Below are 14,361 nucleotides of genomic sequence, written 5' to 3'. Positions count from 1 at the left end.
TGGCCTCATTCATTTTTAAATGAATTCCTCCCACTGGCCCTCAGCTAGGACCTCTCTCAGTACTTCTGGTCTGAGGTTCTCTGCCCAGTGACCACATCGTTCATGGCTGATTTCTTTAGCAGCAAGTAAAACAGTCACAATCAAAGCTCTCGTGCTGCTTTCACTTCGGCAGATGCCTGCCTCCAGAATCATCTTGGAAAGAGGCTGTTTCACACTTGGATGTCTGGCCTCCGTTCCTCCCCAGCCCTTCCCATGCAGAGCCCCCGTATGGCATGCTCCCACACCTTATCCTACAAGGCAGGTCTTGTTTCTATTCCCCCTTCACAGATAAAGAACTTCATATGTTGTTAGTAAGCAGGAGAACCAGGATTTGAAGTCAGGACTGTTCAAAGACCAAGGTCCTGGCCACTGAAATAAAACATCTGGAGCTGGCAGATGAATGAAAGGCTCTAGAAGAAACAGAAGACCCAAGAGACTGCTGGCAGCCATAGCTGAGGTTTAGGGGGAGAAGTTGTGTTAGTTTTCACTTTATACTCTCTTGTGTAGTTTTAAAAATTTACGGTATTTACACTTTCAAAACAAAATTTATTTTTTAAAAAAGAACCTGGGACCAGGCACGATGGCTCACTCCTGTAATCCTGGCATTTTGGGAGGCCTAGGCAGTGGATCATCTGAGGTCAAGAGTTCGAGAACAACCTGGCCAACATGGTGAAACCCTGTCTCTACTAAAAATACAAAAATTAACTGGGCATGGTGGCAGGCGCCTATAATCCCAGCTACTCGGGAGGCTGAGGCAGGAGAATCACTTGAACCCAGGAGGCAGAGGTTGCAGTGAGCCAAGACTGCACCACTGCACTCCAGCCTGAGCAAAAAGAGTGAGACTCCGACTCAAAAAGAACCTGGCATAATAGAAAAGGCAGCACCCACTTTCTGTTGGTCCCCCATGTGTGCTCTTGTGCCACCCCTGGGGTAAGATCCTTGGGCCTCATTCTCTGTTGACTGATGAGGGCGGGGATCAGCTGGGTGGGAGAAGGCCAGGGGTGTGGGAGCACTGCCATACGGGGGCTCAGCATGGGAAGGGCTGGGGAGGAATTGAGGCCAGACATCCAAGTGTGAAACAGCCTCTTTCCAAGATGATTCTGGAATGTTAGTGTTCTGTGGGCACAGGATCACAGACACTGTGGCTCCCTTGGTGTGGGGTCCGTCCCACAGACCCTGATCCAGCGACGAATGAAAGACATACACTGACAGATATTTTGCCTGTCAGTGCGGCTAAGGGGCTCTGCTGCCTGAGTCTGCACCCGTGGATGATCAAAGGTTGGTCTCAGGACCACATAAGTAAACAAGCTATTTGGGTAAACTCCCCCACATTCCTATGTATCTACGCCCTAAGCTTTTGAGAGAATTCAGCTGCCTTCAGCCAAACCCTTTACTGAAGTTATGCAAACCTCTCGGCCTTCCAAGGTTTGTGTCTATTTCCCATAACTTTATCTTAAATTTTCTCCCACCACCCTGACCGATCCCCTACACCTTGGGGTCACAGAGAAGTGAGGAAGCGGGTAGGAGGGAGAAAGAGAAAAAAAACTAGCAGCCAGAGGTGCAGGATGCCTCATTTTGTGTTCAAGCTGTACAGCAGCAGCCCCAGTCCCGGCTCCTTGCCAAAACAGCGGCCCCTGAGAGGAAGAGGGCAGAGGCGTGTGTGTGGCCCTGCAAGGTCTCCAGCTCACAGCCCCATCCCCTGCAGGCCTCATCTACATCCTGCTCAAGCACATGGTGGACCGGCACAACCTCTACTTCGTCTACCTCCCAGCCAAGCTGGAGAAGGGGATCCACTTTGCTGCTGTGAACCAGGCCTTGGCAGCCCCCATCCTATGCCTCTTCTGGCTCTACTTCTTTTCCTTCCTGCGCCTGGGTGAGCGGCCTTTCCAACCTGGGGCCAGCCCTTGGCTTCCCATCCCTGTATCCCCACCAGCCAGTCAGATCCCCCATTACTTTCACAGCATCAGCTTGGCATCCAGTCAGAATGTGGTGCCCAGCGTGAGGGCTTGTTAGGTGTCCAATCAGAATGTGATACCCAGAATGAGGGTTGGTTACATGTCCAATCAGAATGTGTGCCCAGAGTGAGGACTGTGGTTAGGTGTCCAATCAAAACAGGATACCCAGGGTGAGGGCTGGTTGGGTGTGGTGTTGACAGCTGAGCTCCTAAGCTAGCCTGAGTGCAGGTGTAACCCTTGTGAAGGGTTGGTCAATTGTCCCATACGTCCCTGGAGAGAAGACAGTGCCGTTATCAGCTGTGCAGGGACTGAACCAGAGGAATTGGGGAAGCTGATCCAGATTGCCCTTTGAGGGTGGTGGTTGGGCCCGGCTCCTTGTATCTCCTGGCATGGAAGAGGTGGGGACATGGAGGAGAGAAAACTGACACTCCTGGGGGAAAGACATGTCTGCCCTGGTCAGACTAGGGGTGTGGGAGGGTCCATCCTACCTAGCCCAGGGCACTGGAGACTGGAGGGAACGGACCCAGCAAGGAGGCTGGTGAATTGCCATTGACTTGGCATCCCAGTGCCTGAAATCCAACCAGGGATGATGCCAGCCATTCAGTGGGTCCCTCTGTGTGCTCTGGCTGTGAAGACACCATCCTTGCTGCTGGAGTTGAGGGCTAGGGGTGGGGCTTAGGCCTTACCTTTGTTTTCTGCCTGAGGGAGAAGTCACGGGCAGTTTCCACACCAGGTGTGGCCCCTTCCTCAGCAGGGTGAGGGTAGGTGGCAGCCCCTCCCTGCCCACCCCAAGGCTAGCCACCCTCTGTCCCCAGGTATGAAGGCCCCTGCCACTCTGTTCACCTTCCTGGTGCTGCTGCTCACCATCCTGGTCTGCCTGGCTCACACCTGCTTTGGATGCTTCAAGCACCTCAGCCCTCGGAACTACAAAGTAAAGGTCCCCGACCCCACTGCCCCGTCAAGCCCTGGGAGGAACAGATGGTGGGACGGGCTCACTCTCAACACCTCCCACCCTTGTCTGTATCAACACAGCAGCAGCCTTCTCCAGACTCTGCTTCTCCATGGGAAAGGCGTGGGTGGTTGGGTGCCATGTGTAGCTTCCCTTGCTCCCCTCATCCCTGCACTCCCCCACTCCCATCTTCTCTCGGGCTGCCGGGGAGCTTGGTGCCAGCTGGTACTATTATTCCGGGTGTTAATAGTCTCTGTGTTTGGAGGGTGTTCATTCACAGAGATCAGTTTTGTTTATCATTGCAAGTTTTTGCTGTTATCTGCAGACAGAAGAGCCTGCAAGTGACAAAGGAAGTGAGGCAGAGGCCCACATGCCTCCACCGTTCACGGTAAGCCGTCTGTGCCCCTCAGCCTCCGAGCTTGTCGCCCTTTTTTGCTTTCGTTGTAACAGTCCCAACCAGATGGGCCCCAGCAAATGTGCTTTGATGATCTCTTGCTAAGATCACATGGCAGGGAGGTTTGTGAATTAATGGCAGAGAAGGAATCCTGGTCCCCCTGGGTGTTTTAACCTGCATATTTGAAACTGTTGAGGAGATAATGAGTCTTGTCTCGGTTCATGGCCATCCCCTTGGTTTCAGTTCCCTGCTCTGACACCTGGGAGGTGTCCTTCTCTGCATATTTAATGGCTGGTGAGTTTGGGGCTTTAGTGAAGGCACGGTAAGGTGCTAGGGTTTGACAAAGGTTTGTCATCAGCAGTGCACCTGCCTATGCGAGGTCCTCCACTAGGTTTCAAGAGGGTGTCAGACAGACTTCCCTTTGAATTCAAGAAATGAACATTGCACCTGCTTCAGAGGAAGACCCCATGGTCTTCCTCCGAAGGCTCCTTGTCTTCCTGGTTCTCCCTGCCTCCAGGGTCCTGCTCCTAGGGTGGGGCTGGTAAGCGAAAACAGAGCCCCAGGGTTCCAGAGCTGTGGCCAGCGGGCGGCCTTCCTGACAGCCCGGGTCAGGACAGAGCCGACCTCATCTGCAGGGTTCTTTCTGGTGACTGCCTCCCAGGTGTCAGGCTCTCTTATCAGTGTCTGTCCTTGGACAAGTTCCAAAAGAGGGAGGGCCTCGGAAGGACTCATTATCCAGAGCTACACCTGTGGCTTTGCTGGCCAGGCAGGGAACATGCAGGACAGGTGGATGATGTCAAGCCCTCACTCACAGTCAGGGTCTCGGGATGGGTGGGGCAGGGCTCTGCACCCAGGGTCAGTGGCTGGAGCCTGGGATTGGGAGGAAATGAGACTCACACAGATATGCTGAGCATCCCAGGGGTCCCAGGGCAGCGTTCTAAGCCCCCCTACATAGGTAGACTTGTTTCTTCTACAAAGTGAGAAATCCTCCTAGGATCCAGGGCGAGGAAGTTTAGTTTCCTGTGAGAAACTGCTCTCCTGTACTTCCTTCTGTCATCATGAGAACTGTGTAATTGGGCTTTCTCTTTTGCCCTGGCTGCTATAGGAAGTTCCACAGGTGGCATATTTTAGGTCCTAATGTCCGAAATTGATGTTGCTGTTTCTTCATATGTCCTTTATGGCCGCTGTCTGTGTCCTTCTGTTGGGAGGAGAAGGGCAGGAGGGGAGGGATGCAGTGTGGAATCTCATGCCTGCCCCAAGCCAAGCACGAATCCATTTGCTGACAGCCCTACGTGCCTTGGATTCTGAACGGCTTGGCCTCGGAGAGGACAGCACTGTCTCCGCAGCAGCAGCAGCAGCAGACCTACGGTGCCATCCACAACATCAGCGGGACTATCCCTGGACAGTGTTTGGCACAGAGCTCCATGGGCAAGGTGGCTGCTGCCCCACAGGAGGCCTGAGGCCGGGTGAGCTGCCGGCTGGGTCAGGCTCAGGGGAGCCTGTGGGGTGAGAAAGGTGAAGCAGGGTGAGAAGACAGGTGAAGCAGGCTGACTCCCAAGTTCATGACTTCTTCCCATCTGTTTTAGGTCTCACTGCTCTGAAAAGACACAACCAGAATGGCCTGGGGCTCAGGCCCTTGGCTGAGCGGGAATGTGTTGGAACTGCCCAGCTGAGCCATCAGGTGCCCATCTTTTCTGGTCCCAGCAGTGGTGAGGGGAGCACATGCAGGCCTCACCCCTACCTTGCTCACCCAGTTCCCCCTCCGGCACAAGCTTGCGGCTCTGCAGCTGGGGTGACATCCCCAGTGGTTTGTCGCCAAGACCATGTGGTAGACTTTTTGCCCCCCAAACTGATGAGTCTGGGAGAATATATGGAGAGAGAGATGTAACAAGGGGAAGGCCTCCTCCCTTCTGAGCACACACACAACCGACAACCAAAGAGATTCTGCAGTCCAGGTCTGAGATGAGCTGGCGTCCAGCTCCCCGCTCCATGGCCAGTCCCTCCCCAGCCCGGCAGCCCCTCCAGGCTACACCCAGGAGTGAGCTATGGGGAGCAGGCTGGGAGGCGGCCAGTGCTCCTGCCAGCTGTGCACACACCTCTGTATCCCACTACAGTTCTGTATTTTTGTATCATGTTGTCAGGGACACCCCATAACAGGCAGGGACAAGGACCACTCATAATGTGCCCACTGGACCACAGTTAAGATCCAGCCTCTCCCACCTCTTCAGGGCTGAGTGCATGAGTCTGCACCTCCAGGCAGGCTCTGTGCAGTACTCACCCTCTGTCTGCTCCCTGCAAGGTGTGGGGGTGGGCAGTGCTCAGGGCCTCCTCGGAACCAAAGGACAACGTGGTCGGCACAGAGGAGGGGGTGCCTGGGCTGGGTGCATCCCATTGCCCTTGAGCTGTGGCTCTGGCAGGAAGGAGGGGCTGTCCCTCTTCTCCCTCCTGGAGAGTCCAGGGGATGGGATGCAACTTAAGACTTCTGCCTGAGAAGCTTCCTCCCGGAGAAGCCTCCTCCCTGCTACCTCCAGGGGGCACCAAGGGACAAGCCTGTGCAGTGGGGGTGGGAGGGGGTGCGGAAGAGCAGGTCCAGGCTCCTTCCAGCCCAACTGGGCCAGGGCCTTGGCACCTCTGCAGGCCCTGCCCGTGCCTGTCCGCTGACCTGGTGGGCCTGGGCTTTCTGACTCAGGGACCCTGTTGATGCTGACTTGCGCCTGCAGTGGCGGCCAATGCTGCCTCTGCTCCAAACTGCCCCCGTGCTGGGAGGGGTGGGGGCGGTGCCATGGGTCTGGTGCAGCACAGCCCTGGCCAGTGGCCTCATCCCCAATGGGCCTCCTGTGCCTCTGCCAGCAAGGAGGAGCCTGCCAGCTCTGCTTGGACAGGGGACACCATGTGGGGTCAGGGCATGCTTATGTCACTGGGTTCCAGCCGCTGTTAGAAGCAAAGTCATTTATCATCAAGGCCATATTGCTTATCACACAGAGTTGGGGATTGGGGAGTGAGTTTGGAGGGGTGAGGGGGTAAGCGTGGGCTCCCAGCATGGGCAGGGGATGGAGGCAAACTCATCCCTCAGAAAAGGGGTATCTTCCCAAAGAAAAGCCTGGAGGGCACTTGTGGAGGGAGGCAGGGGGCTGTGTGGGGTGGTCACTGCCGCTCCAGCACTGACAGGAACTTGCGGATGTCCTGGGCGAGCAGCTCCGGTTCCTCAAAGGCTGCAAAGTGGCCCCCACGAGCCATGTAGGAATAGGAGATGAGCTTCGGGTACTTCAACCTCACCCACTTTTCAGGCGTGTGCATTAGCTCAGAAGGGAAGGCAGAGAAGCCGGTGGGCACGTAGACCTTCATCCTGGAAGCGAAAGAGCCGATGGGGGTGGGGGGCGGGCTGTGGCCCTGCGCCTCTCCGTCCTGCACAGCAGGGGGTTCAAGAGCCTGGGGGATGAGATCAGCTGGCCCACCCACAAGGAACCATAAAGAAAAGGACAAATCCAGGGTCTCAACCACTCCCCTCACTACCCTCTCTTTTCTGAGAGGACCACCCAGGCAGGGGCACGGGCCAGCCTCTAAATCTCCACCTTTGAGGGTCTCCATATGAGACTTGGAAATCCCAGAACCATCAGTGCCACTCACACCAGCATCCTGGACTGGGGAGCAGTACTGAGGGCCGCCCGGGAGCCAGGCACGTGGTCCCTCCATGAGGGCTTTCTCCAAACCCCTTGACCTTTAGTGTTTCTATCCAAGGGCCCTGGGGCACCCCTGCAGGCAAGGCTATACTTATCCCACCACTGAGGGCCCTTACTGGAGCTCCAGACTGGCCATCCCCCTGCCTCCAGCCTCAGAGGCCCCTGTTCTCAGTCAGCCAGGCTCACCGCTCATGCTTCTGGGTCATCCAGCCCTGTCCCAGGTTCTCCTTGTAGAAGCGCTGGGAGGAGACGATGGTTGCTGTTGTCCAGTAGAGCATGACGTTGGTCAGCAGGTCATCCAGGGAGAACTTCCTGGGAACGCAGAACACAAAGCCCCACTCTCAGTGCCAGATGCAGTTGTGTGACAAAGGGCAGCTGGACAGTCCTACAAATGCCAGGCCCTGACCATGCGACTTCCCTCCTCAGACCTCATGCAAGGTGTGTGGTATCCTCATGTCACAGGCAGGCTTTGCCCAGGGCACCAGACTGGAGTGCATGGATTTAATCGAAGTGTCTCTTATCACCCCAAGGTCCTCCCCCACACCCACCTTGACTCTACACATCCATCCCCTCTCTCCTGCCACTGACATCTCCTCCCTCCACTCCACCCCTGCACCATGAAACTGCTCAGGGCATCAGCTACTATGGTGACCACGTGTGACCACGCAGCATGTTCTAAGCTCCTTACCTTCATTTAATTCATGTTTTCCTCTCAATAGCCTATGGGACATAGGTACTATTATCTCCATTTTACTTATTAAGTGGAGAATCCAAACCTGGGCAACTTGGGTCTAGGATGCACACTCCACAGCCCCCACCCCACCTTCCACTGTCCCCAGAGCAGGCGCTCCCAACCCCACCTTCCTCTCTCAAACCCTGGATCTCTAGCAACAGCAGCACGGAGCAGGGACAGAGATTTCAATGTGATTTTGGTGGCAAAATGAAAACGTCAATGAAAACTAGTTCCAGTACACATGCCAACTCTGAGATGGATTTCTGCAAGTCGGCCAAATGCTTCCATCTCCCTTTCGGCTCTGCCCGCAGCTTGAAAACTACCACCACCACCGTTTCCACTCTTGTGTGTTCCGGTTCTTTCTGGAACACAGATCTGATCCTGTCTGCCTCCTGCTCAGGGCTTTGGTGCTCCCTGTAACCCGGGGCCAGAGCTGCAGGAGTGGCCTAGTGGGACAGTCTGGTGGGGCCTCGCGTCTGGTTCCAGGTATCCGTGTACAAGGAACAGGCCAGACCCCTTGCCAATGTGGTCCTGCAGGAGCTCCATCGACCCCCGGGTCCTGCTGAATGTAGGGCAGGGGAAGCAGATCCCAGAGGAAGGCCCTGCGGAGGCTCTTGGAGGAGGTGAGGACCTGCCTGCAAGAATGAGTTTGCTTGCAATCTGGCCCCAGCGTACCTGCTTCAGCCTCTGGACAAGCCATCCTTTCCAAGCACCCTTTCCTTGCATTTTTTATGGCTTTTCTCTTTGCCTAAATTTCTCTCTGCCTAAATCTCTCTCCTCCATCCAGCAAACTCCTACTCATCCGCCAAGGCCCAAATCAGATACATTCTCCTGGTCATTTCCCCTCTCTGCCACTTAGACAAAGAGAATCCTCCTTACACTGAATTCTCACAGTCCTTTGTGCATTCATTCAACATCTAGGTACTGGGCTCCCACTGTTCACCCGGCACTGTTCTAGGTGATGGGGCTAGAGCATGGCCAAGACAGAGTCCCTGCCCCTAACGCGGGATTCAGTCTCATTTTACTCTCTTTCCCATCCCCAGCACTATCTGGTCCTCTGTGTGTCACTGAAGGAATAAAGGGATGGGCCCTGAAAAGGGTGGGTCAGAGCTGACCTTGGTGAAGCCTGAGTCAGGCCACAGAGCTGGGAGTCAGGCACGTAGAGGATACAGCCTTAAAGGCTCTGAGAGATGTAACAGCCTCCTGTCTTTCTGCGACCACCCTCCTGGAACACACAGTCATGTGACCCTGATGCCAGGTTCTTCAGGGAAGCAGGAGGAAGAGCCCAGATGCTCTTGGCAATAACGTGGTGCCTGCTGCCCTCTGGGCTCCCTAATCCCCAGAGGGGCCTGTTCAGCAAAAGGAGCACAAGCAGGTGAGCCTGCATCCTAGTCCTGACCATGCACTGTGAGGCTGGGAGCAACTCACCAGGCCGCCTCACCCGAAAAATGCAGCTACGTTGGTCACGGGGTGAGGATTTGTAAGAAAGTCAACAATAGAATTTGGTGAGCGCCCCATGCAGAGCAACCAGACAAGGGGATGAAGAGGGTGAGGAGGTTGGCTGCTGGGACCAGGGTCACAACTGCAGGGACAAACCAGGGTCTCACCTTTCCAGGCCTCCATCCTCCAGGTATCGGAATTCCGTATTGGTCCAGGTGGAAAACTTCTCTAGAATATAGGCAGCCAGACCCACAGGAGAGTCATTCAGAGCAGAGCCTGGCGTGGAGGGGAGCAAGGGAGAGACTCAGGCCTGGGGACCAGGGAGCTGGAGCTTCACGTGTGACATGTGGCACTGGCCACAGAGGGCGGGGCTGGGGCAGGAAGCCACATTCAAGCACAGGTCTGCCCTAACTCCTGATGCTCACACGCTTCACTTCCTTAACTCTCTGCCTCGGCATCCTCATCTGATAAACAGCTTCCTTCAAACGGAAGGGCCCATGCCTCTGCATTTGGTGGGGTCCCAGTGAGAAGTGCTGTTTTTAAAAAGGTGGGGTTTTTCAGTCTATGTGTTCTGATTCATGAAAAATGAGAAGCCACCTAAAAAAGTCTAAAATAAGGGATCAGTTACAAATAAATATTGATATATTCATAAGCCAAAATACTGTACAGTCATTGAAAATGGCTGGGACAGGCTGGGGGCGTTGGCTCATGCCTGTAATCCCAGCACTTTGGGAGGCCGAGGAGGGTGGATCACTTGAGGTAAGGAGTTCAAGACTATCCTGGCTAACATGGTGAAATCCCGTCTCTACTAAAAATACAAAAAAAATTAGCCAGGCATGGTGGCAATGCCTGTAATCCCAGTTACTTGGGAGGCTGAGGCAGGAGAATTGCTTGAACCCGGGAGGCGGAGCGTTGCAGTGAGCCGAGATCATGCCACTGCATGCACTCCAGTCTGGGTGACAGAGCGAGACTCGGTCTCAAAAAAAGTAGGCTGGGACAGGCTGGGTGTGGTGGCTCACACCTGTAATCCCAGCACTTAGGGAGGCCAAGGTGGGTGGATCACCTGAGGTCAGGAGTTCGAGACCAGCCTGGCCAACGTGGTAAAACCCCATCTCTACTAAAAATACAAAAAATTAGCCAGGCGTGGTGGTGGGTGCCTGTAATCCCGGCTACTTGGGAGGCTGAGGCAGGAGAATTGCTTGAACCTGGGAGGCGGAGGTTGCAGTGAGCTGAGATTGCGCCATTGCACTCTAGCCTGGGCAACAGAGCAAGACTTGGTCTAAAAAAAAAAAAAAAAAAAAAAAAAATGGCTGTGACAACAGCATAGATGAATCTCACAAACATAATATTGAGCAAAAGAAGCCAGACTCAAGGGTACGTACTCTGTGATTCTATTCACAGAAGGAGTTAAACAGGCACAACCAAAACCATCTCAGTCAGAAGTCAGAGCATGGTGCCTGGGAGAGAACCCTGAGGGGCATCTGGAGTGTTGGGGCCGTGTTGGTGATACGGACATACTTGATTTGTAAAAATTAATCACCAAAATGTTCACAAGTTCTTTTGAGGGAGAGGAGATGTGGGGAGGGAGGAGAGGTTATACGAGATTGCCTTTAATGTTTTGTACTTTTTGCATTTTTAATCTTTTTGACAATGAACATGTATTTTATAATCAGAGAAAAATACTGATTTTATAAAGTGCCATTATTATGATTATGAGCAGCCTCGTGTGTGTGCGCATGGGACTGCCACGAAAACTATAAAGAACCTCAAAACGGGCAAGACAATTCCTGGGTGTCTTCTGAACACGATCTAGGGAGTTACCTAGCAGACCTTCCGGACTTACATGGTTCTGTAGAGTTCCCAGCTTTCCTTGTCATTGAGCTATTTTACAGTTCTGTGAATTGTAGAGAACCGAGGGTAATGCGAATGACTCGTTCATAGAGGCAAATGCATTTTGTCCCATGGTGATTTAATTGATATTACTCTGTGGATGTTGACAAGTTTTGTGTCTGTCAGCAAATTAATTTCAGTGTTATTTGTCTTTGAATTGTTTCTTTTTAAAATTGTACTGGTTCCTTTATAAATTTATCTTTTTGAAAAAGTTTTGTCCTAGACCCTGTTTAACAGGACCCTGGTGGCAGATGTGGTTGCTGGGCCCTCCCTCACTGCCTGGGAACCTCTTCCCCAAGGCCCCAGGGTATCCTCTCCCCTCTCCCCTGCAGCCCAGAGCTGCCCACCCCCAGGATTCCTCCTACCCCAACCCCTCCATCCCTCTGCTTTTCAGTGTAGGATATAGACTCAGGGGTGGGAGATCAGGGGTGAAAGCCACTATGAATACTGAGTCGGCTAAACAGAGTTGCTAAATTGGCCTGGGAATCTGCTGAGAGTCCATCCTCTTGATTTTATGGGAAAATGCAGTTTAAAGATCTAAAGGGCTGGGAGGTCCTTATATGGACCAATGGGCAGCATTGGGGTGGGGTGGTGAGGTTCCCCCGCGGGGTCTCGCCACCCCAGTGGAGCCAGCAGTCGGCGAGGCCCCGTGAGCATGCTCACCCACGGTGTCGGGCTTGGTGCACTGGATGTGCATGTAGCCGCTCTCCCTCATCAGGCTGTAGAAGACCTTCTCCTTGACGGGGTACAGCAGCTCCACATCCCTCTCAGTGTAGCCAAGAAACCTCCCGAAACGCCGTCCCAGGAGAAGGGTCAGGGTAGAGAAGTTGCTTAAAACCAAAGCCATGTTCAAGTGCAGGCCTTTCACGTGGCTGAGGGCAGAGAGAGGGGCCCAGGTGAGGCTGGGGTGGTGTCAAGGAGAGGGGGAGAGGAGAGATGGCGGAGGAGGAACAGGCCTCAGGGTTGAGGATCGAGCACAGGGCCAGCCTCTTTCAGCACCAGCCCCACTGGGGAGGCCATGGGAGTTGGAGGAGGGAGGTTGGGGGAAAAATAGAGTCTCTGGGGAGTTCTGCTCAGGGCTGTCCCAGAGCTTGGTCCAGCAGAGGTCTAAAGTCTGACATTTGCTTCCTATCATAGGCCTTCTCTGCCTGGGAACCTGGCCCAGAGCCGCAACCCTGGTTATAGACAGGAAAATCCAAGTCAACATGCCTCAGGCACTGCTGAGTGACAGGTCACACTCCCTCCTCTCCCCTGGGGGGACCTTGGCCCACCCTGCACAGAGGTCCATCTCTTAGAGGACACACACGCACACACACACACACACACCACCCCGACAGTGACCTCACCTGGGCACCAGCTGGGCCATATTGGTGCAGATCAGGGCCCCCCAGTCCCCTCCTTGAATGTAGAATTCCTGGAAGCCCAGCCGCAGCATCAGCTTGTAAAAGATCCTGGCGGTGGCCACCGAGTTGAACCCTGGCGGTGATGGGGAAAGGCACAGAGTCACAGGCAGATTGCTCCATGGGCCCTCTGGGTGTTCTATGACATTTCTCAAGCCCGCCTCCTCCCAGGTAGAGGTGAAAAAAGCTCACAGAGACAAGAAGGAATCCTGGAGCCCAAACGTAGGGGTGGCATCTCCAGCCCCGGAGGGTGGTGTGTCTGGGGCCAGCCTCTCTGGCCCCTCCTTTCCCAGCTTCCTAGGGCTAACTCCCTGCTCACCCTCCCGGAAGGAGAGCCTGGTGGGAACATCTGGCCCCCCCTTGGCAAGGACGGGGCAGTTATGGAGGCTCTAGCAGCCCCATACCCTTCTTGGAGGATGCCTCTGAAAAGCCATAGCCAGGGATGGAAGGGCAGATGACTTCAAAAACGTGCTCATCGCTCAGGCCATGGTTCTTGGGGTCAGTCAGGAGTGGGATGATCTTATAAAACTCGTAGAAAGAGCCAGGCCAGCCGTGCACCATCAGCAAGGGCTTCGGGGTACGGCCTGCGGGCAGCTGGGGGGGCTTCACGTGGATGAAGTGGATGTCCAGCCCTGGGGGAGAGAGCACAGTCAGGGTGGAGGGAGAGAAGACCCTGTGTGGTCAGGCTCTGGCACCCCCCAGAACCTGGATATTGAGTACTGCCAGCCTTAGTGCCCCCGCCCTCCGACAGTAATGGCTGACACTGGTTTCATAGTCACACTGTGCTCCAGGTGCACAGACGTCCTCACTCAGCCTTTACAACCTCCCTGCAAGGGAGCTACGATTATTGCCTCCCGGTTTCCTTAGAGGTGCCCCCTGATGGCAGGGCCAGGTCTGTACAGGCACTGCTGGGTTTCCAGGGCTCAGGACAGCTCCTGGCTCACAGCAGGCCTCCATAAATACTTGGTCTATAATTTAAAATCTGGAGGGTAGGGAGAAAGCCCCACATATCCAGCAATATGGGATTAATCAAGTATAGTTTGACAGTATACTGGAGTCCAATTCAGTCATCTAAATGGACAGGGTAGATGTATATTTATTTAAGATAGAAAACAGATCAGTAGATATTACTGGGAGGTAAAAGCATATGATCAAGTCATATCCATTGTGTGATCCAGGTTTTGTAAAGTCATCTATGCGTATACTGTAGTTATACCATATATTGGTGAGTTTTTAAAATCTGGGAATGTAAAAAGCAGCTCTCTCCGAGCAGTAGATTCCAGTGCTTTTAATTTCTCTTCTCCTTTTTAAAACCTGGATAATACTGGTAGGTACACACAACAAAATTTTAGCCAGAGTTCCTCAGTTTTTTCCCCTAATGTCCATTTTCTGTTCCAGGATCCCAACCAGGACCCACACTCCACTGAGCTGTCATGTCTCTTTAGACCCTTCTTGGCTGTGACAGTTCAAACTTTTTAAAAAGACTTAGAGAACATAACTTTTAACAAAAATAGAACTATACATACATTCTATTTTAGAACCTCTTTTTTCTTTTTTCTTTTTTACTTGACAATGTATCCTGGGTGTCCTTCTATGTTGCTAAATTTACTCCTATTCTAAAGTTTATTTTAGTAGGTGATCTTATCTCCCTTGGAACACACTGCATGATGTGAGATTCTTTTTAATTCACATTCTACCACATTGTCATTTGAGTTTTAAATTAGAGAAGAAATACACATCCACGCTTGCAGATGCACAGGCTCTCCCAGGACTCATGAGTAAAACACAGCTGCCTCTGGCCGGCACAGGGGCAAGAGGGAGCTGCTTCTCACTGTATTTTCTTCTGTGCTTTTCCGTTTTAAATATTTGAATTTTTTTTTT

General features: G+C 53.4%; 2 protein-coding genes across 6 annotated transcripts in view; one reads left to right on the top strand and one right to left on the bottom strand.

Moving 5' to 3' along the window:
• Nucleotides 1–6,297, top strand: part of TMEM63A (transmembrane protein 63A) — a 37,887-nt gene extending 31,590 nt beyond the window's left edge. For 3 of the 5 annotated variants that reach the window (XM_023203643.2, XM_023203641.2, XM_023203642.2), the window contains 5 exons: nt 1,745–1,912; nt 2,810–2,931; nt 3,269–3,331; nt 4,624–4,803; nt 4,924–6,297. In XM_023203643.2, coding sequence (XP_023059411.1) covers nt 1,745–1,912; nt 2,810–2,931; nt 3,269–3,331; nt 4,624–4,797 — 527 coding nt within the window. In that variant the 3' untranslated portion in view covers nt 4,798–4,803; nt 4,924–6,297. Of the gene's footprint in view, nt 1–327; nt 624–1,744; nt 1,913–2,809; nt 2,932–3,268; nt 3,332–4,623; nt 4,804–4,923 lie in introns of those variants that run through there. The other 2 variants (XM_023203644.2, XM_023203645.2) reach the window with 2 other exon arrangements.
• EPHX1 (epoxide hydrolase 1) overlaps nt 6,277–14,361 on the bottom strand; it is a 20,885-nt gene continuing 12,800 nt past the window's right edge. Inside the window, exons 4-9 of the mRNA XM_023203646.2 lie at nt 12,885–13,112; nt 12,427–12,556; nt 11,744–11,952; nt 9,358–9,466; nt 7,204–7,329; nt 6,277–6,683 (exon numbers count right to left, since the gene is read on the bottom strand). Of these exons, the coding sequence (XP_023059414.1) occupies nt 6,482–6,683; nt 7,204–7,329; nt 9,358–9,466; nt 11,744–11,952; nt 12,427–12,556; nt 12,885–13,112 (1,004 nt within the window). The 3' untranslated portion in view covers nt 6,277–6,481. The remainder of the gene's footprint in view (nt 6,684–7,203; nt 7,330–9,357; nt 9,467–11,743; nt 11,953–12,426; nt 12,557–12,884; nt 13,113–14,361) is intronic.

This window comes from Piliocolobus tephrosceles, chromosome 1 (genome assembly GCF_002776525.5).
Source record: "Piliocolobus tephrosceles isolate RC106 chromosome 1, ASM277652v3, whole genome shotgun sequence".
In the NCBI taxonomy this organism is placed as follows: Eukaryota; Metazoa; Chordata; class Mammalia; order Primates; family Cercopithecidae; genus Piliocolobus; species Piliocolobus tephrosceles.
Note: the sequence above shows the minus strand (reverse complement) of the source record. Positions and strands in the feature narration are given on the sequence as shown.